The sequence below is a fragment of the Aythya ferina genome (assembly GCF_964211825.1).
Source record: "Aythya ferina genome assembly, chromosome: 1".
Classification (NCBI taxonomy): domain Eukaryota; kingdom Metazoa; phylum Chordata; class Aves; order Anseriformes; family Anatidae; genus Aythya; species Aythya ferina.
In genome coordinates, this window is record NC_140296.1 from 1,969,590 (window position 1) to 1,989,739 (window position 20,150).

The 20,150-nt window shown below is 46.0% G+C and overlaps 1 protein-coding gene across 3 annotated transcripts in view; it reads left to right on the plus strand.

Annotated features, from left to right (window-relative positions):
• The window catches only part of FCHSD2 (FCH and double SH3 domains 2), a 137,684-nt gene that overhangs the window by 11,952 nt on the left and 105,582 nt on the right, over window positions 1-20,150 (plus strand). For all 3 annotated transcript variants that reach the window (XM_084494711.1, XM_084494709.1, XM_084494710.1), the window contains exon 3: window positions 16,446-16,491. In XM_084494711.1, the coding sequence (XP_084350837.1) occupies window positions 16,446-16,491 (46 nt within the window). The remainder of the gene's footprint in view (window positions 1-16,445; window positions 16,492-20,150) is intronic.

The following is a 20,150-nucleotide window of genomic DNA, read 5'->3' on the forward strand; positions in this document are numbered from 1 at the left end:
GAATTCCTCTCCCTGCTCCACCTCCATCCTGTGCCACAGCTGCTCCCCTTCCCTGTCCTCTTACCCAGAGGAACAGCCGTGGTTTCTCCTCCCCAGTATCGTTTCTCCTCCCCAGCATCGGATGGGAGGAAATCATTTTTCTGGGGGAGATAATTGGGTGGCTGACACGAGCCTGCTGCGTTCCCCCGTGAGCGCTGGCGTGATTTATGTTTATTTAATGCAAGCCTGTACCTGAAATTACGTCCAGACAGAAGACTGGGGAGCAGATCTTGCTGGCTTTGCGCTCTAAATTGATAAATTTAGAAGGCCAGGAGCTGTGGGACCGCACTGGAGAGCAAGGAGACAGAGAGGTTGGACCTTCTAGATGAGGATGAGCGATAAGGAAGCCAGCAGCATCCACACACGTGCACTTAGAGGACTATAACACTATTTTTTTTTTCTCCCCTCTTCCCTTTAACACCCCTGGAGGTGACAATTAAATGGGGCTGTGCTTTTTTATTGGGGTGCTATTGAAGTGACACATCTGTATAGCAAACCTCCAAGCCAGGTAACGTGGATGAACGTGTGTTTTTAGAGCTGAGTGTTCTGCTTTTCAGGACCTCGTAATTAACCAAATGCCATTCTTTTCACTGAAGCTATCCTTGGATTGTTTGCAAATCTTTTTATATTAGGTGATTTTTCCTTTCTCCATACAAAAGCAGGCAATAAATCTTTGTGAAACTGAGAATCCAGAGGGTGAGGGGAAGGGGAGTGCTTTCTGTTACTATTTTCAGGTGTACCAGCAGAAAGATGGGCGAGTTTGTGATCAGAAAGATTTAAGGCTCATGATTTGATTTCCTTTCTACATCTTTGGCCAATCTCACGTTTTCCTTGCTCTTGAAGGACCTCAGCTCTCCATACAGCAGCACATTAATACCTTGTGGGTGCCGCAGTGCTTTCTGTAACCAACATCTTTGGGTCTACTGGTGGAATTTGTAGCAATTCCTGATATTCCTCATTTTCCTAAACAGTTAAAGAGGTGAAAGAGAATTATTTTCAGCAGTTTCTGCAAGGAGTTGCAGTAAAATAAGTTCATATTGGCTTTTTCACTTGCATCCGAAATACACAAAACTAGCGAAGAGCTCAGAAGTGGAATAACGATTTGGGAGGTGCTGAGTCTTCACACCACGAGCTTTATGGGTGGTGATAGACTTAAAGTGCCTTGATTCACTTTGGGCTCTGATTTTTTTCCCCGTGGGAAAGGCCCAGAAGTGCTTGGTGTGACGGGCTGAGCAGCGTGCAGGCTTTCAGGGCAGCTTTTGCCCGAAAACTTCTCACCTGTCAAAATTACGCAGCGCTTAAATGATGTCTGTGATGCTCACGTGGGCTAGAAAAACCTTCTGAAATATTAATATCAGCTTTGTATAAATCTATGGGAAAGCAGATTTTGGCTAGTAGCTCTGAACCTTGCATAGAAAACCAGGGAGGATGTAGAATCCAGTTCCTGTACACACCTGAAGCTCACGCATTTCACCCAGGAGGTGAGAATCTGTCACTTGAAAACCTTCATTGGCTGTAAATCTTCGATGGCTGAAGCTGATGTTTGGTGTCTGCCCATCTCTGGGGGAACCTGAAGTCGAGGATGGTGGCGGTGATGCTGTTCCTGATGTCCTGGAGACGTCTGGACACAAAGTCCAGACACTTTCTGTGACCTGCAGCCACGGTTTGCCACTGCTGGAGATCTCAAGGGGCTGTGGCTGTCGAAAGCGGGCTTTATTCTGAGTTTTGGGACGTCTTTTAAACACCGTGGGCTAGGTTATGGAGCCTTTTGCTTTCATCTCCCATAGCTTGGTTGCTTTGATGTTCTCTGGTTTTGGAGCTGCTTAATGCCAAGTCCTTCACCTGGCGGTGCTGCAGTGCTCCTGTCCAGTTAACGACACTCACAAGAACCACGATGGGATCTTTACAGCCCAGGGGATGTTTTCCTGAATCCAGACACATCCCAAATCTTTTCTACTCTCCCATGAGCCAGCTGACGGAGTGGAAGGTGTCCGTGCCCAGAGGTGGATGACGTTTCCAGGTCCCTTCCAACCCAAACCATTCTGTGAGTGCCTGAAGCAGATCTGCCCGCTCCAGAAGTTGATCTGCTCACCCTTTCATTATTTTTTTTTCCTTTCTAAAATTAGCTGCCTACCTCAACCTTACGCTAGGGAAGGGCTGGCCCCGATTTTGTTGATGTTTGAAACGCTCTGCCTTATCTTCCCCTGCTTCACTTCTGCTTTTCCCGGGGCTTTTCAATCAGGGAAAATAGTCCCACTGCGTGGTGGTGCTGCAAAAAGTTCCCTTTCTATAAAGGAATTTCCACTACAGGTATAAGAAAAACTGATTTCTGAATTCCCACTGAAGCACTCGAGCTGCGTTTGCCCTTGGGGAGGATTTTCCTTCCCCTGCCCAGGTGTTTGTAGTAGCTGCTGCTGCTGTGGGTAGGAAGCAAGGTGAAGAAGAGCCAGTGGCAAGAAGAAAAGGCTTCTTGTAGCCTTTTAAATGTCCTTTCCAAGAGGCTGGGTGGCAGCAGACTTTAAGTTTCTGCTTTTTTGGAAAAAAAAAAAAAGATAGAGCTGGGCTCTGTCTGACCTTTTTTTCTCTGGGTAGGGAACCAGATTAAATGGGTGGAAGGAAGAACTTCCCCTCATTCCAGAAACGAGATGAGAAGACCTGGTTCAAGGACAGGCAGTGCCCTGCCAGCCCTGGGAAGGAAATCCTAGGGTGTTTTTTCCCTTTCTACCCAGCAGGTGCTCTGCCTGCAGGAGCATGCTTTGTTCCTTTGCTCTTTATTGCCACGAAGTACGCTGCTTCCCGAATTTGGGGGCAGTTTTGGTGTCTCTCTTGTGGCTTCTTCCAAGTCCCACCTGGCCAAGAGAAGGTGGAAATCCCCAAATAGCTGGGAACAGGGGGACTTTGCTGAGGCTTGGCTGGAACAGGTGCTCACAGTGGCAGAGATCCTTGATTTTCCATGATGTGTGTGGACCACAGCCTCTAACAATGATGTAGCATTGAATTATTTTGGCTGGGAAAGGCTTTGGTGAGAGGTTGGTGGTGAGGACGATCGTGCAAATCGCATTTCTTAGTGCCTGAGGGATCCCATTCCTGCCTCTGTTGTATGACCAGGCTGAATATCCCAAAAAAACCCTGTGACCAGCAGCATTTTATCAGAGCTGCGTGGTGAATCTGCCTTCTTACTCTGAGATCTGCATTCAGAGATGTAAGCTGGGTTGGTTCACCTGGCTTTTGGGGTGACACCACCTGAAATTCCTTCCTTTCCTCCAGTTGTTGTCAGTTTTATCTTGTGTTCCCACCCCAAAACTTCATAAGGAACTTCATAAGGAATAACCCAAGATACAGATAAATTACCTACAGATAACTTTTACAGTTTGGACTGTGTATTTCCAGTGGATTACTAAAAAGCACTCCCCAAAAAATGAATAAAACTAACCCAGGATATGGGACGTGCACTGCTAGGACAGCATCTGCCTTTTACGAGGGAAAAACGTGATGGTAATTCTTGTTGTATGAATTAAAACAAAGCATTTGACTTCTGTCAATGCTGCTGAAAACGTAGCCTTGTGAAGTGCATTATTTACGGAAAAAGTGGATGCGTTGAAACTAAAGGTAAAGGAAGGAAGGAAATGTTTGTAATGAAGCTGGGAGGCGCCGTCAAGATCCCCGAAATGTGACAGATGAGCAAGGTGAGATCTCTGTCGCTGCCTCCTGCAAAACGTTTTGCAGCTCCAGGCTGAAACGAGCTGCCTGGATGATGAAAGGTGCTGGGGGGGGGATCAAAGGGACTTGTCACACCCCTGTTTTCTTGCAGCTCTCAGTAACCTCGGAATTACAACGTGCTGGTATTTAGAGAAACACCAAATCACGCTGAATGTGACGAATCAGTTCTGGGTAAGCCGTCAGCAGAAATACCTTTGCATGTGTCCAAATTGTCTCTTTTCTTGTTTGGTTTCCCCATTTAAAGCAAAAAAAAAAAAAAAGATCAGTGATAATTTGAGATGCACGTCAGCTAGAAAACCACTTGTCATATTTATTGTAAACACTGCTGCTGTAAAAACTGCCTGCCTTTATTATGAAGAGGGTGAATGAAATATTCGCTCTCATCAGCATCTTTCCAGTTGTTCTTTTTTATTATTATTCTGTTTAAAGGGAGAAAAAAACGTTGTTTTAGGGTTGTTTTGCGTCTGGCTGTCATGTTTCTCCGCTCACATGCTGGCTTGCTAATACCTCCCCGAGACAAATTGCTGAAAACATTGACTCCATTGCAGGCTCCGAGGACTCTCTCTATATATAGGGAGAGAATTGATTTCTTTTTTTGGGCTCTGTTGCTAGTGGCAACTCATCCTAATCCCAAACTGTACAGCGACGTGATTTATGGTGGGTGCGTTTCTCGCTGTTTAATGTTGTCTGGATTTTTTTTTTTTTTTTTTTTCCCCCCGTGTGCATTGCTAGAGGATCATTGTTCGGGCACGAGTTAAGGATGTTCCATGCTTTAAGAGAGTCGTTTGTCGCAGGCGGTGGGGATCAGAGCGTTTTAATGCGTAATAAAATGCCAGGCTAAAAGCGTGCTTGAAACTGAAGCGAGGAAGAAAATTGCTTAGTAATTTTTGATGGCTTTAGGGAGGGAGGAGAAGCTCCTGATCAAGTGGAAGGCCAAGAGCTGACAAAATCATCGATATCTGTTTGAACCCGGGTCTGTGCTCGTGGCTTTGTGCTGCCCAGGGAGGTGGGGGAGTCCCCGTCCCTGGGGGTGTTCAAGGAGAGGTTGGACGTGGTGCTTGGGGACAGGGCTTGGTGGGGACGTTGGTGGTAGGGGGTGGTTGGAGCAGATGATCCTGGAGGGTTTTTCCAACCCTAATGACTCCGGGATCTTTCCTACGATTCCACTATCGCACCAAGAATTCAGAATACCAATTTTTAGTTTAAATTGAGTAACTTTGTGACTGGGTGTGTCATATATACTGCGTTAAAACCCCTTTCACTTATATTTATAACAATCCCATGCGTTTTGCACCTTGTAAAGAACATCCAAACTTGCACCCGCTGACCCGTGCCGGTTCAGCAGCTTGCCTTGCATAACCAGAGCCAGAGAGCAGGTAAATTAGTTCTGATTTTTTTTTTTTTTTTTTTTTCCTCCTTGGAATGAAATGCAGGTGGAAGCACAAATTGCCAGGGAACAGCAGCTGATCGCTCGTAAAGCCGTGTGCCAAGGTCGCTTGGAGGAGTTTGTCTGCAGGAGATAAGGGGAGCTGCTTGGCTCTGTGTTTACAGGAGACCTGCTCCGCAATAAGATGGCCGAGATTCAGGCTTGCAGTTTGCTGCCACGCGTCTCTTGCAGGTGAAGCTTGCTCTGCTTGAATTCCCTCGGGATCCTCCTGCATCCAGGAGGAGGATGAAGACCTGTGGCTGTGTTTAGAAACGGTTACGCTCCATGTCAGGGATGGGGCTTGGTGATAAAGGGGTATGGTTTCTTGCTCTGCCTCCCTTCCAGGTTTTTGTTACGTGTTTTACTCCGTGCTGATGTCAGTTAGAAGCAGATTTTCTCCAAACTGGCTGAAACGCCTTCTGCTGTAATATCTCTGTTTACATTCAAGAGCATTTTCCTTTAGCGTAGTTTATCTTAGTGGAGAATAAGTGGCTACTTCAAGAGTAAACACTCCGAAGGACAAGCTGGAGCAAAGCTGCCCGAAATAATGAGTTGGAGTGGCAGGAAAAGGGTACTTCTCATCACAACACGGAGATGCGTTCGGTGAGTTACTGTAAACCCTCTGCAGAGCAGAAGAGGAGTGGAAATACGGAGCGGGACTCCTCGAGGGTGGTGAAATGTTCTGCAGGGGTTGAATCCGCCGGGGAAAGTTTGTGTACCCGGCTATAAAAGGGCTGGGCAGATCTGGCAGCTGCTATTTGCTCGGGGAAAACTGGAAAGGGAGACGTGTGTTGTGGTGAAGGGTGCGTGAAGGAGAGAAGAGCTGCTTGAGTCGTCGGTCAGAAGGGCTGAATATTTTCAGACTTACTCCTGAAGAGGATGCGAAGAGTATGTATGTGAAAATCGAGTTTCAGGAAAATCCACTTTTTTTTTGCGTTTACACTTGTCAGAGCACTGGACAAGCACGCTGAGCTGAGGGGTGACTTGGCAGCGAGCTCCGAGAAGCGTGGCCTGAAATGAGGCTGCTGAATTTCCTGACTCAGCAAGCTGGGAGTTTCTTGATGCTACAGGTACCCGTTCCTTAGGAGCTTCAAGGTGTCCTTGACACAGGCAGACCTCAAGTTGATTCCCAGGCAGGAAATAATGGAATGGCTCGGGTTGGAAGAGACCTTAAAGGTTGTTTAACTCCAACCCCCTGCCATGGGCAGGGATGCCACCCACTAAATCTTGTTGGCCAAGGCTCTGTCCAACCTGATCTTGAACACCTCCAGGGATGGGGCATCCACAGCTCCTCTGGGCAACCTGTTCACTGCCTCACCACCCTAGAATTTCATCCTAATGTCTAATCTAAATCTATCCTCTTTTGGTTTAAGATCATTCCTCCTAGTCCTGTCATTCTCTACATGAGTAAAGAGTCCTCCGTCTTTTTGTAAGACCCCTTCAAATACTGAAAGGTGGCAATGAGAGGTGCTCCATCCCTCTGATCACCTTCGTGGCCCTCTGGACGCTCAGTGTCATCTGCAGACTTGCTGAGGGTGCACTCAATCCCATCATCTGTCATCAATGAAGGTATTAAGCAGCACTGGTCCCAAGACGGACCCCTGAGGGACACTGCTCATCACCGGCCTCCACCTGGGCATGGAGCTGTTGACCATCAACCCAACTCCTTATCCACTCAGTGACCCACCCTTCAAATCCATCCCTTTCCAATTTGGAGACCAAGAAGTCACGTGGGACCACGTCAAAGGACAGAAGTCCAAATAGATGACGTTGGTTAATCTTCCCTTTTTGGCTGGTGCAGTCACCCCATCGCAGAAGGCCACCAGATCGGTCAGGCACAACTTGTTGTCGGTGAAGCCAGGGCGATGCTGGCTTCTTGTGGTGGCTCACAGATTCCTTGTGGGCAAAAAGGGGGTGCCTGTGGTACGAGAACAAGTCCCCAGAGCCGAGATGTGCTCTGATAGGAACGTTGATGAACATCTTTCTACGAGACCTGGGGAAAAACGGTGTGTGTGGATCTCCAAGCAGAAGTGGCTGGTGACCAACCTCACGCCGACGTGTCAGGCAGCAAGGTTAGCTGAAGGTCAGACAAATGAAGCTGTACCAAATCCAAGCAGAAAAACTGTTTTAACAGTGATGCTTCGTACTCAAAGCGGGGCAGTGGTTCATTTTAGAGGTTTTTTAATGAGTGGTACAAAGTCTTCAGTGGGAAGAACAAGGGTAGCAGTGCTGGTATCGCTCCAACCCAGCATGGAAATGTGTGCACTGAGGGATCCAGACTTTTGCTCCCTGATAAAAATGCTGCTGACTCTGCTTTATCAAATCAACCTGGAAGGTTAAAGTGTGTGTTTATAAAACAGTGACAGTTCTAGGAAGGGATCTGTTTCATTCAGGTAAGGGGTTTTTATAAAGGAGTTAATTCTTTTATATATGCTGAATTAGGTGGAAATTGATCTCCCCTATGCATGCTGAGAAAGAAACATGATGCCTCCTTGCATCCAGAGCCTTTGAACCACTTCCTAGCGGGGATTTCTCTACCTCTTCTATTTTCCAGGTTGATTTGGGAAGGAAATGTCCCCGTAGCCTGCTTGGACAAGAAAAAAATCCCACTGACTAGTGTAGAATATCTAAAACGAATTTGTCTGTGCTCCAAGTTGAGCCAGTTGGATGGATGGACGCAGACGTGTGAGCTCCTTTGCCCTGTTCTTGGAGCTGGCGGTGTTGGCACAAAGGTGGTTGGAAAAAACAAACTGTTCATCATGATAAAAGCATTGCAGCAGAATTCAGGCTGTGTGCTTTGTCCTTGGGTGGTTTTTGGTGTGTCGGTGCAATGCCACCAGCATTGTCTGATCGGTGTGAGCATGGTGGGCGAGCAGAAATTGTGGCAGGAAGCATCTTCTGGCTAGAAGAGGTGAAAATCAGCTGCGTGTGGTCACTAAGGCTGCTTTCTCACACTTTTCGATGCAGATGTGTCAAATACGTTTCCTTTTATTGATGTTTATCAATGGATCGATCTTCTGTGAGCTTCACATGTCATTAATAGAAGCAACGCCCTAACGCTGAGTGCAGTACGGATTTTCAGGTTAGACTTTCATTTAAAAAGCAGGTAGTGTCTGGGTTTTCTTTTTTTTTTTTTTTCAGCTGAAGAGTCAACAGGAAACCGGTGACTGCTCAAACCGGTGTGCTATGGTTTTAGCTGCTCTTTTGACCAGTTTATTGTGGTTTTTGTGATCAGGATAAGCCAGCCTTTGGTCTGATCTGCTGCCAGATGGCAGGCTCTGGGCTGTGTGTTGCTTCCAACATGCAGAAAAAGAGCAGAGCAATGTGTATGTAGTCGCATGTAGTAGCTTGTGGACATACTTAAAAGGGTTTGGAGGTTTTTTGGGGGGTTTTAGGCTGTTTTTTAGTGCTAATCATGTCCCCTGTGACTTTGCAGCTGGCTGCTGAGGACAGGAGGAGGTTACTGCTGGTTTCAGCAGAAGCACTGAGCCTTCTCCAGAATCTCAGGCTGGCGTAATTACAGCTGTGTGGTGAAGGCTAACGTCACCCAATTGCTTTGGTTTTCTGTTCTGGAAGGCGTAACGCGTGCTCAAAGGAGCAATATCACAGCGGCTCGTTGGTCTAGGGGTATGATTCTCGCTTAGGGTGCGAGAGGTCCCGGGTTCAAATCCCGGACGAGCCCTTCTTTTATCTGGATTGAAGAAGAGCAGCGTGCCTGGAGGGCCAGGACCATACCTTGGGGTGCATCGAGCACAGCATCGAGGGTAGGGAGGGTAATTCTCTCCTTAAATATCCATTTTTTGCATTCTGCTGATGCCATGTCTGAACTTCCCTTAAACCTGAGGAAGCTCAGAGAGCTTTCCAGTTGCCCGTCAGCTATTTGTGTTGAACCACAACGCTGGCGGTGACTTCTGATGCTGTAGGCACCAAAATGCTTCTGTTCCTGCCTTCCATCGACAGCGTTGCCTCTGTTGAGACAAGTTTCCCTTGGAAGAGGGGAAGCCAGAGTCCTTGGCGTGCCCACATGAACTTGGCGTGCCCACCCTACAAAACTCTCTGGTGTGAAGCCGTGGGGACTGTGTGGTGAAAATCCATTCTGCTCATCCTCCCTCCGCTGTGTGCAGTGCTTTAAGTTGCCTCTTTGAAGCGGGCCCTGCTCTTTCCCTTCTTTGAAGAGCCACATGTGCGCTTGCCTGCTGGATTGGAGCTAACAGGAGCCCCCTCATTAGAAGCACGTTTCTCATCTGAATAACCCAGCTCCAGCTGCTGCTTCTGAGGTGTGTGTGTGTGTGTGTACAGATAACGTGAAATCGGTGCTTTTCGGTAAATATAATTCATCCTTCGGATGCCTGGGATTTCATGCGTGTCGTTTGAAATGCCTCAGTAGTGGTAATTCTGCTTGGGGTAAACAAACTAAACGAGGAGGAGGCTGTTACGTGAGGCATCCAAGAGTCTCGTCGTGATGAAGCATTTTGGGAGATTAATTATGGCTGTGGGGAGGTGAGTTTTGTCTCTGCTGGATGTAGAAAGGGAATATTAATGCAGCCTGGCCCTGCATATACGGGGGCTCCTGGAGGAGCAACTTGGTTTGTGACACACCTGTCATTAAATTAAGAACCCAACTAAAGCATGTGTTTAATTATATGACAGTGATTCGTTATGGGGTGTTTCCCACCTTATTGGGGAAAATGGGATGGGGCCTTCGGGTGGGTGATGAGCTCAACAAGAGCAGTGGGGCCAGCAGGGCCAGGGAGGTGCTCGTCCCCCTGGGCTCTGCTCTGCTGAGGCTGCCCCTCGAGTGCTGGGTTCAGCTTTGGGCCCCTCACTCCCAGAAGGACATCGAGGCCCTGGAGCGTGGCCAGAGAAGGGCTCCGAAGCTGGGGAAGGGCCTGGGACACAAGTTAGGCTTTTTTTAGTTAGGCTGAGATGAGATCTGATCTTTTGGGAACGTTACAACCAAGTTGGAGCCCTTGATTTGATGGATACTAAGAGGAAGTTAGGAAAATATAGGATTTTTTGGATGTGTTTCACTGGGAAACGAACCATTTCCCTACAGAAATCTCCAGCAGCAGATGCAGGCAGTGCCCTCCTGCCTCCAGCTGACCGGCTTCACTAAGGTTTCCTGACCAGGACTGAAAAACTTCCCCCAGTTTTGGGGTTTGGGCTGCTGAAATGCAGCCACTCTGCAGCCCCCTCCTTAGGAAGCTCCCCCGGGGCCAAAGCTGGGGGCACACTCCCCTTTCAACATAATAGGGGAAGATTTGAGTTGATTTTTACAGCTTTTGGGCCTTGAGGTGGTGTTCTGTGGGGCTGAGGCATCCCACCTCATACTCCTGTGCTATGAGGAGTGAGGGAAGGCTCACGGCCCTACAAGAGCCCCCAACCCCTTCCCTCTTGGGGCTTCCCAAAAAGTAGCATCCCCCAAAATCCCTGTCCCACAGGACACGAGGTTATTGTCACCAGGAACAGCTTCAGGAAGGTACAGAGGTGGTAAATCCAGAGCAGGGCAGCGCCAAACTCCCACATGGCCTGGTGTGAGCCCGCCATTTTGGGATGCCTCGTCACCAGCGACCCCAAAGCGAATGCTTTGAGAAAATCTTTGAGTAAAAGACCTGTGAGGAGCGGCTGAGGGACTTGGGAGGGTTTGGGGTTGGGAAGAGGCTGGGACGCCTCAGCTGCTGCCTGAGGCGGCCTTGGCCGTGAAAGGAGCAGCGGCTGAACACGTGGACTTCATCAAGGCTTTCAAGACAATCTCTTGCAGCACTTTTGTAGCTGGGGACACCGATAAGTGGCCGGGAAGGTGGGTGGGAAGCTGGCAGGACGGCCCCGTTGGCGTGACGGGGAGCAGGACAAAGTCCTGCTGGCAGCTTGCCCTCTGCATCCAGCCAGGGCCGGGTGCAGCAGCACCATGCCCCGTGGGGGCCACCTCCTGCTCTGCTTTTCGGTGTTTTGCTTGCCAGATATGCCGGAGGAGAGGCCACGTTGATGGCAGCATGGATGTGACAGCCTCACCTCGAAGGAAAAAATAAAAAATGAAAGTGCAGACAGCTGGAAGCAGCCCTCGGTGCCATCTTGCGCGTAAATATTTCACCTGCGTTGTAGTTGCTGTCACCAATGTCTTGGGATCTGTTTCCATTGCTCAGAATAAACACTTTCCATCACCAAATACATCTTAGCATAGTAAAAGGTGTTCTGCATCCCTTTGTCTGTTGAGGGAGGTAGGGAATTGATGTCTAACGCTGCACTTCAACTTGTCACAGGCAGGTTGAGTTTTTTTTTTGAGGTGCATCAGGACTTTTTCTGCCGAGAGACTGCGTTCATGCATTTATTCACTGCTAAGTAGGTGGTTTTGAGGCTGTTCCGTAGTGATTTTTGGTCGGCTCTTCTCCAAAATGCTACAAAAAGACTGAACACTTCGAAGCAAGCACCTGCCCGATTCTTCCCTGGCACAGAATTTTGGCGTTCACTTTTTCTGGGGTTGCCTCTGCCGGTGTGTGTGGGTTGGGTTGATTTAAAAATAAAATAAAACATTCAGCTCCTACTTTTTTATTTTAATGTTACTAGGAATGTGTGTTTCCTTTCATCTTAAAAAAAAAAAAAAATTAAAATAAATCAATGTAGTAGTAGCTGGGGCATCGTTGCCCACTGTGTGCGCTTGCACTCCCTATATTATAGGGAGGAATTGGGAACTCTTAGCTTTCTGCTGGCATAATCCCAGATGTCATGAATTATTCTTGACCTGTTTTTGGGGGGAGCTGGAAATTTTGGATATCTTCCTACTTGCTGATTCACCTCCTTGCGCTTTGGACTGATTTAATGTAAAATGAGTTGCAAGGTGCTCTGCGATTCTTGACTTTGATCCCACTTGATGGGGTAAATGGCATCATTTAAAACTGAATTTTGAAATTACACCTAAAAAGAAAAGTCAAAACAATGCAAAACCTGTTATTCCTTCAGTTCTTTTCTTTTTTTCCATCCTTTTTCTTACTGTATTGGAGCTTTGCAGACCTACTCCATTGATCTGCATCTTCAACGTGCATTTTACTTTGTCAACTGAGTGAGCTTGGCAAGGAGAAAATGATGCTGTCTTTGCCATTCCGCTTCTGTTAGCATTACAGAATAAAAAGAAGAGTTTGAAGAGCTACACCGTGAAGGGTGTGCATGTGTAATTCCCCCCAGACCCATCTCCTTTCTTCGTCTTTCGGATGAATGGTGCTGAAAGTGTCAATTCCGTGCCGCACATTTTGCTGACGCGGGAGATCTTGTCTCCAGAGCTGGCTGTGTCGGCTCCTTTGCTGCTCCTTCCTTTTGTTAGCGTTCACTGGAGACTCTCAGGTCAAGGTCAGTGAAAACAGGTGCATTGCTACGGCTGAATATTTTGGGAGGTTTCAGATGTGCTGCTGATTTGCACGCTTTCAAGTCCTTTGCATTTGATGTATACGTTGTAGGGTTTTTTTATTTTTTCAGTAAAATTCCCCAACAATTAACCCAAATATCCACAGCCCAAAAACTGTATCAACACAAACTGCTCCTGCTGGGTGAGTTGTACCAATTCTTCATCTGGATTTTGACCATCGTGTGCCCTGACTTCTCACGGCGACTCGTTCCAGATGTGGTTCAGGTCACTGCTTGGCTCGCTGTTGAGTCTCTCAGCCTTCAAGTGGAAATACATTCACCATACACAAATTCAGTCCTCCTTTTATTTTTAATCCTTATTTATGCACGTAGACCTGTACATAAAGTGTCTTTTTACATTTTGTCTAGCTGCATAGCTTTCTAAACGTCGCTAAATGAGCTTTTTAATATATAGGGTAATTCACCGTCACCGTGCTTTGTTTTTAAAAGTCTGCAACTTTCATCCTCAGATTTGTGTGACTGGCTGAGCATTAATGTATATTGCAGTGTTAATGCACGGATTTCTATGAAAATGGGAGCTTTGGGTGATGCCACCCCAGGGGACAGCCACCCACCAGTGACCCTGACAGCCCCGCAGGACGTCGCCTTCGTGCGTCATTCCGCCTAAACTCCGTGGTGTTAAGCTTCTTTATGGTGAAAACTTTCAAATGCACCTGGACTTTTCATTGCATTTCTTGTTTTAAATTATTTGTTGGTGAGTGCTTTAAATACCTGAGAGTGAGAAACGTACCGGAGAGATGTTGGTGGGTCAAGTCCTGCTGTATAGCAGAACCACTTCCATCCTCCTCCTCTTCAGATACTCATACCACCAGTATTTAGTCTGGAAGAGAAGTCCTTTCCAGCCCCACCTGTGGCTCTCGTTGCCACACTAATCATTTTGGAGAGATCACTGCTTGCGTTTTGGCCTCTTGCTGCCACTTGACCACTTCTCCTCCTGGTCACGCTTCGCAAGAAGCGTCTCTTGGTAATCCCTCCAGGCTTAGGTTCGTCCTTCCCAGCCATATCAGGAAGCTGAGTGAGTATCTGTAGGCAGCAGCATGCGAGGAAATGATGTGGGAGGCTGGCATTGCCGCTCAGTTTTAGATCTCCTGTGTTGAAACCATTGGGAAAACTTCCCTGATGAGACTTGGATGAGACTTCCCTCCCCGGGCATGCAGTGGTGCTCCCTAGCTGCAGGCTCTTTTAAAGACAGGCACCTGTTTGCACTCTGGATGTGGAATAACACGATGGTTTTTACACAGTGGCAGCTTGTCCTGCTGGTGAGTGTAATTTTTATTGCCTTTTTTTTTTCATTTTTGGAGACTTAAGGGGCTAAGTCAGGATTTCCTTGCAATGCGAGGATCGTGGCAAGCATCGTAGTGAAAATGTTAGATGGGCAGAGCTTGAGAGTATACACCAAATATTGTCGAACTTCATTGCATTTATTCTTTCTTGTTGTCTTTCTAAACAGACAAGGAGTTGAAATGCCTCTGAGCTGGTTTTGGTGGGAGCAAGAAAATAAGCATAGTGCATGAGAATGGTCACAGGATAGAGCCAGTGCTTAGGAATTACTGTGCAGAAACAAAACCTGAACATCCCTGCATGCACAATTAGTCTAACGTCTCTTAGATTTAATTAACCATTAGTTTGTGAGTGTATTAATAGCTGTTAATACATCCTAGTTGAAAGAAACCCTAAATATCACTGCTTTCCTGCAGACCCACTAACAGATTTCATAAAACCATTCCGGCAGCAGAGGATTTTATTAACTTCAGGAGCCAAACGTTTCCTGATGTGAATGAACTTGTCCATCCTGACTGACAGTGAGGGTAAGAACATCCCATCCCAGATGCTCACAGGAAAATTTTCCAGTTTCCCTAGCTAAGAAAACACGATGCATTTATTAGGGAACCTTTCTTGTCTTCTGCTAGAAATAATTTCTCCTGGGAAATCTGCCTACCTTCGGTCTCATATCTCTGCGTGTTTTGTGATGTATTTATGGTGTCATAAAAGGATTCCTGGATAAACTGTCCCGAGGTTAAAACCAGCTTTGTGTTTGACTAATCGAGGGAAATGCAGTCACAAAGCAGCACGGAGCAGCTTCAAGGAATGCAGATGGCTGATGCTGCCAGCCTTGCAGCGCTTCCCATTTTTTGTTATTCCCCCAAACACAGATCAAACACCAGCTTCGGTGTTGTACAAACTGAATGACGTGACGTCTTGCCGCCTCTTTTATTTATTTATTTTAATTCTGAGCAGGTTTTTACAGGGCAAAACCTAAAACTGCTCTAAAACGTTGCTCCTTTACGGAGCTGCTACCACACGGGGCTTTTTCTTCGTGCCGGAGCTTGCAGGCGTGCCAAGTCCGAGGCCAAAATTTCTGTCGGTTTTGTGGGTAAATTTGATTTGCATGGTATTTTGTAATTCTATACCGGGGCCGGTTGAAGGCTTTTGTTTTTTCTTCTCCAGTGTAAACCTCTTAATATGGAAGGTTTGTAGGGGATATCTTACGCTTCCAGCCTGTCACGATTATTGTTATGCAATTAGTTTAAGTGGAATTTGTTTTGTATGGAAAGAAAAAAAAAAAAAAAAAAAAACCAGCCTCGTGGTGAAATACACGGCTCCAAATCCACGCTTTGTGTAAACCGACTATCCCCCAGCATTTAGCTCTGATTATATGTTTCCAAATAAGATTAGCTGAGAATTAGAAAATAACGGCCTTTGCCTCGCAGTCTTCCCAGATTTAGGGTTTGAAGTCGGCTGCTTGTTTCGTTACCTTTGCAGTGTGGATAACATATTCTGGGTATTCCTCGTAGCTACCTCTGAAGCCATTTGTGCTTGTAAAAGTCAAATCCTTTTGAAAAGGGAATTGTGTTTTCAGGCGTGCTTGCTGAACTGGCTGGGATATTGGATTTGGGAACTGGAAGACCTGAAATGAATGGGTTTGTAGTACAATAAATACCTTAAATATTTAAAAAGAGGGTCTTCTACGAGCATCTGAACCTTTACCTGGCACAACTGGGCAACTGTGCAGCATGGGGACCTTGTCAGTGCCAAAATAGGGCCAGATCTTTGGGGATCTCATGGATCTTGGAAGAGTTTTGAGCTCTCCCCTTGCCTTTGGGGTCTTGCTTTGCGTTGTGCTGGCCGAGCCTGTCATGCCCTGGATGCTCTTTGGGGCTGAAAGGCAGGAGCAGAAAGCCTGCTCAGAACTCATTTCGTTTGTGTTTATTGGTGTTAACCTCGTTACGGGATGTTCCTGAGGATTGTTTTCTGAGCCACCATAATTATTGTGTAATTAATTTACACAAAATCAGGTTTTCTTGTGCTGTTGGCTGCACGTGGAATGACACCAAGCCACCAACGACACAAAAATGACTTGAGCTAAGGGGCTCTGACGTGATGTAGAGGTGACGATGGGCAAACCAGGACGTGGCTGGGGCACCACGAGGGCTTCACGAGCCTCGTGTCCCCAGCTGCAGGCACAAAACACTACGTTGAAGCAGTACAGCTTTGTTTTTAAAGCCTAGATGCATGAAGCCAAATCCTCTCCCACCAAATTCTTCCCTGGGCTGTACCAGGGGAAAGCTGATGAGCCTTTAATGAAGTAAATGGTATTTACACGGTAGCCCTGGGAACTGAATTTGTCCAGGAAAACTTGGAAATGTGAACACTGCGTGCGGACTTCATATATGCACGAGTTGCTAGGCTGCTGGTACACAGCTGTCAAACAATTTTGCTTTTTAGTTGCTCATCTGACTGTAAAGACTTCCTAGCACAAACTCCTTCTGAGTAAATTATTGAATTTGTAGTGTATTGCTGTATGTATTAATGGCTTTCTTCCCCAACTTTTTTTGTTTTTCAGAGCGTTCAGTCAGAAAAGAGCTGCCATTGAGAAGGAATATGCACAGGTAAGGTCCTGGGTTAAATTTCACGTCTATGGCATTGTTCTCTGGAGGCGATTTATTCATTAGCAGACTTCTCACTGAGTATATTTTTGTCGTGCATCCTTTCCTTACGCTGCTTAGCACGAAGAACCCGTTGAAATTCTGAAGCAGGCGGTTTGCTTCTTCAGGAGTTAAGCCCATCCTGTGTTTTCGCGGACACTTGGGCTTGTGGAAGCTCTTGGGTAAAAGAAAAGGTTTTTAACATCTTAAAAATTGTTCCGTGAAAGTCAATCGATGCTTTCAGGCTTTCTCAGAAGTTGGTGCAAAGTTTGAGTAAGCGGTAAAATCAGGTCAGCTGGAGAAGAAATGTGTTCTGGCGAATCTGGTCCAAAGTAAATTTACATCTACATTCTTCAGAAAGGGCAGCTTCCCATTCAGCTGGAATAAGAGCCACCAGATTTGACCTAACGCTTGGGATAGGGAGTGGAGTGAATTTTGCTTTATTTGTCAGAAAGGAGGGAGGATTGGATTTTTTTTCTCCCTTGCTCCAAAATTAGAAAGCATCCAAGAAGGGGCAGCTGCCTGCTTAACTGACAGTAAGGGCTCCTAGAGCTCACGTTCAAGTACGACAGATTAAAAATACATTATTTTAAAATAGATTAAAAGCAGAAGAAAATACAAGTGAGGGAATTTGTGGAGCTTAACGTACGATAAATACAGCTGGAGATGTGCCTGATGTTGTGGATTCTGGGGCAGAGGTGGAGTCTGAGAGCACGGGTTGGCACTAGGACGCTTCCAGCCCTGATCTATGGGTTAAATTAACGTGGTATCAGGAAAAAAAAATAATTAAGTTGTTGCCTATAAAAATATAATTATAAATAAATCATAAATTATAAATATAAAAAGTAATTAAGTTGTAAGTGAGCCAAGTGGGACGGGTGCTGAGCTTCATCTGAGCGCTTGTGGTGGTGGTACGAGGCTCTGCAGGCGTTGGTGCTCCAGTTCTTGGCGTGAATTTGCATCGATCACGTTGGCGTTTGCACTTCATTTGATTAAATGCAGCAGAATCGATAGCTGCTGAATGAAGCTTTGATTAAAAACGGGTATCCTGTAGTGATTTCTTTTGTTATGACGTGGAGGAGTTGAGGTCAATCACAAATGGTCTACGCTGGAAATGGTTTTTATACGCGGAGGCTTTTTTGGTGTTTGCTGAAGGGAGGTCTCGGGAAGCTGGAAAATAATTAAGTTCTCCGATTTGGAAGGCTCAGTCTCAACAAGTGAGGCTTTCAGATGCTTGCATTTAAAAACAAACCAACCAACAAACCCCCAGCGTTTCCAGCAGTCCAGCTGCAGCACCGGGGGCTCGTCGGATGGCTGCTCCCAAGAATGAAGCCCTGTGGGATCGCCTTCTCGTCCCCGATAAGTTCAAGAACAGCACTGGGCGTTTCCTGGGCATGCAGAAGGATTCCTGTTCTTGAGACGGCAACAAATTTTCACATAAAGCCTTCTGGTGAGGGAAACTGCACTCAAAATAAACACGGAGTCATCGTCACCGACTGCAGGAGGTTCCATTTCAGCCGGGTTTAAAGGGAGCTGGAAATTCTCTGTAGCCAGTTCCTGAAGCAAGATTTCGAAACCTTTTTTTTTTTTAAGATCGTCTCGCAGGGAGCTGCTCGGGATATTTAACCGAGGACATTTTTGGCAAGCTTCAAAAAATAAATAAAGTGGAAGGGCGGACAGTAAAAATAAGTTTCCCATAACTTTCCAAAACCGAAGGCTTTGTTGGTTTAAGAAAACCCATTTATTCCGATGCGCTGGGCTGGGGTGCCAAGATTTTATACAGTGTGCTTTTGTGTGGACGGGGAGAACCTGCACGAACATTAGTAAAAACACCCCGGCTCAGTGTTTAGACTTTATCCCTAATTACATGGGAAGTGGCTCGGGTGGATGTGATGAATTACAGGATTTGTATGTAAATCGCTCCGTGCCTTATCCTACCAGGAGTTTTTAGGCTTTTTCACCATATTGTTACCTGTTACCCTCCAACCTTTTTTTTTTTGAGCTTTTTTCTGTTTATTAACTGACTTTTCCAGACTCTGCATGGTATGGATGGGAGGAATGGGATGAGCTAACCCCACTGTTGCAGTCCTGGGGCCCTTTCTAGACGTGTTACAAACACACTCAGCTCTTTGCTCGGGTTTTCAGCATTATTTAATACGTGCTTAAAGGCTTATCGTGATATTCTGACTTCAGAGTATGTAAAGCCTCTCATTTTCCATTAATAGTATTCCTAGTAATAGCATTTAAATTGCAATACTGTATTATTATTAGCTATTCTCCATGATTATTAGCTATTATTATTAGCTATTCTATGCGATTAATAAGCCAGCTGAAATCAGCAGCTAAATATTCTATAAAAGCAGAACTTGGTCAATGTGCGTTTGCAGCTATCTAGTAAAAAAAAAACCCAAAAACTAAACCCACAAACAACAAACAAACAAAAAAATCCCACCTGTTTTACCTAGCATATCAAATAGATAAAATGGAGATTTTTTTGGGGGGAGCCCATAATTACATCTCTACTTTTTATTATTATTTAACACTTTTTACTAGGCATCAGTCTTTCTAAGACTTTCTTTTCTTTTCTGCCTTCCTTGTCACGGTTTGGTTGTGCTTGATATTTAGCTGTCCTTGCTCTCCGGAGCACAATGTGACTCGAGGCAACCGACCTGGGGTGTATCTCTTGGATCTCTTGGAGCTTGCAAATAACCAGGAAAGTGCTCGAGCTGTGAAATGTGCTGCTTGTTCCAGCACGTGCCAGCTCAGCTGCTAACTGCTACCTAAACTGGAGACATCTGTGCTGTAGAAAGAGGAGAGACCACGCTGGCAGCTGCGGAACTGAGTTGCAAGTAGAAGTTTCTGCTCAGATTTTTAAAAAAAGAAAACAAAACACTATTTTTTTCCTCTCTGTTTTAATGGAGATCAAATTAACGTTGAAGAGACGTGCTCAGTAAGAGGAGGTGCCTTATCTGTGATCTGGAGGGAGCGGACAGGTCACTCGGTGTTGATTCCTTCTCATTGCTTAGCCTGGCGCAAAGAGAAACTTGATACGTGAAAAATGTTTTAAAAACGGGGGAAAGAAGGGTGGTACAGTTCACATCCACACATTTTTCTTGGTTATGAGTGAAGCATAAGCTCGTCCTTTGGTGCTGTGTACATCAGTGGCAATAACCAGGAGAGGAGACTTAAAATAATGTGAAATAAATGCCCAAGGAAGAAGCAGCCTGCCAGAGTAAGAGGGTGGAGGGGAGGAACCGTGAAGGTAAGAGGAAGGGTGGATGTAAGCAGATACTATGATTACCTTTGGCAGCTTCTCCTCGCTTTGCAAGTGTCCCACACGACTAGAGAAGCAATTTTTTTCAAGGCATCACAGAAACGAATACCTATTTCCTAGGAAGTAATAAGACTGTGCAGCATTCCAGCAGCAACTTCTGTGTACGTGTGTATAAAATGCAGCCACAAAGCACAAAAATAATACATTACATACATATTATTTAGGTATCCGATATCTATATGGGCTGCAGTGCCCAAATAGGTGCTGACTCTTCCTGCTACATCGCTTTTCTGTTGGTTGAATTCAGAAGATGGAAGCTGGCCCTTATCTTAGTGTCTTCTGACAAGGA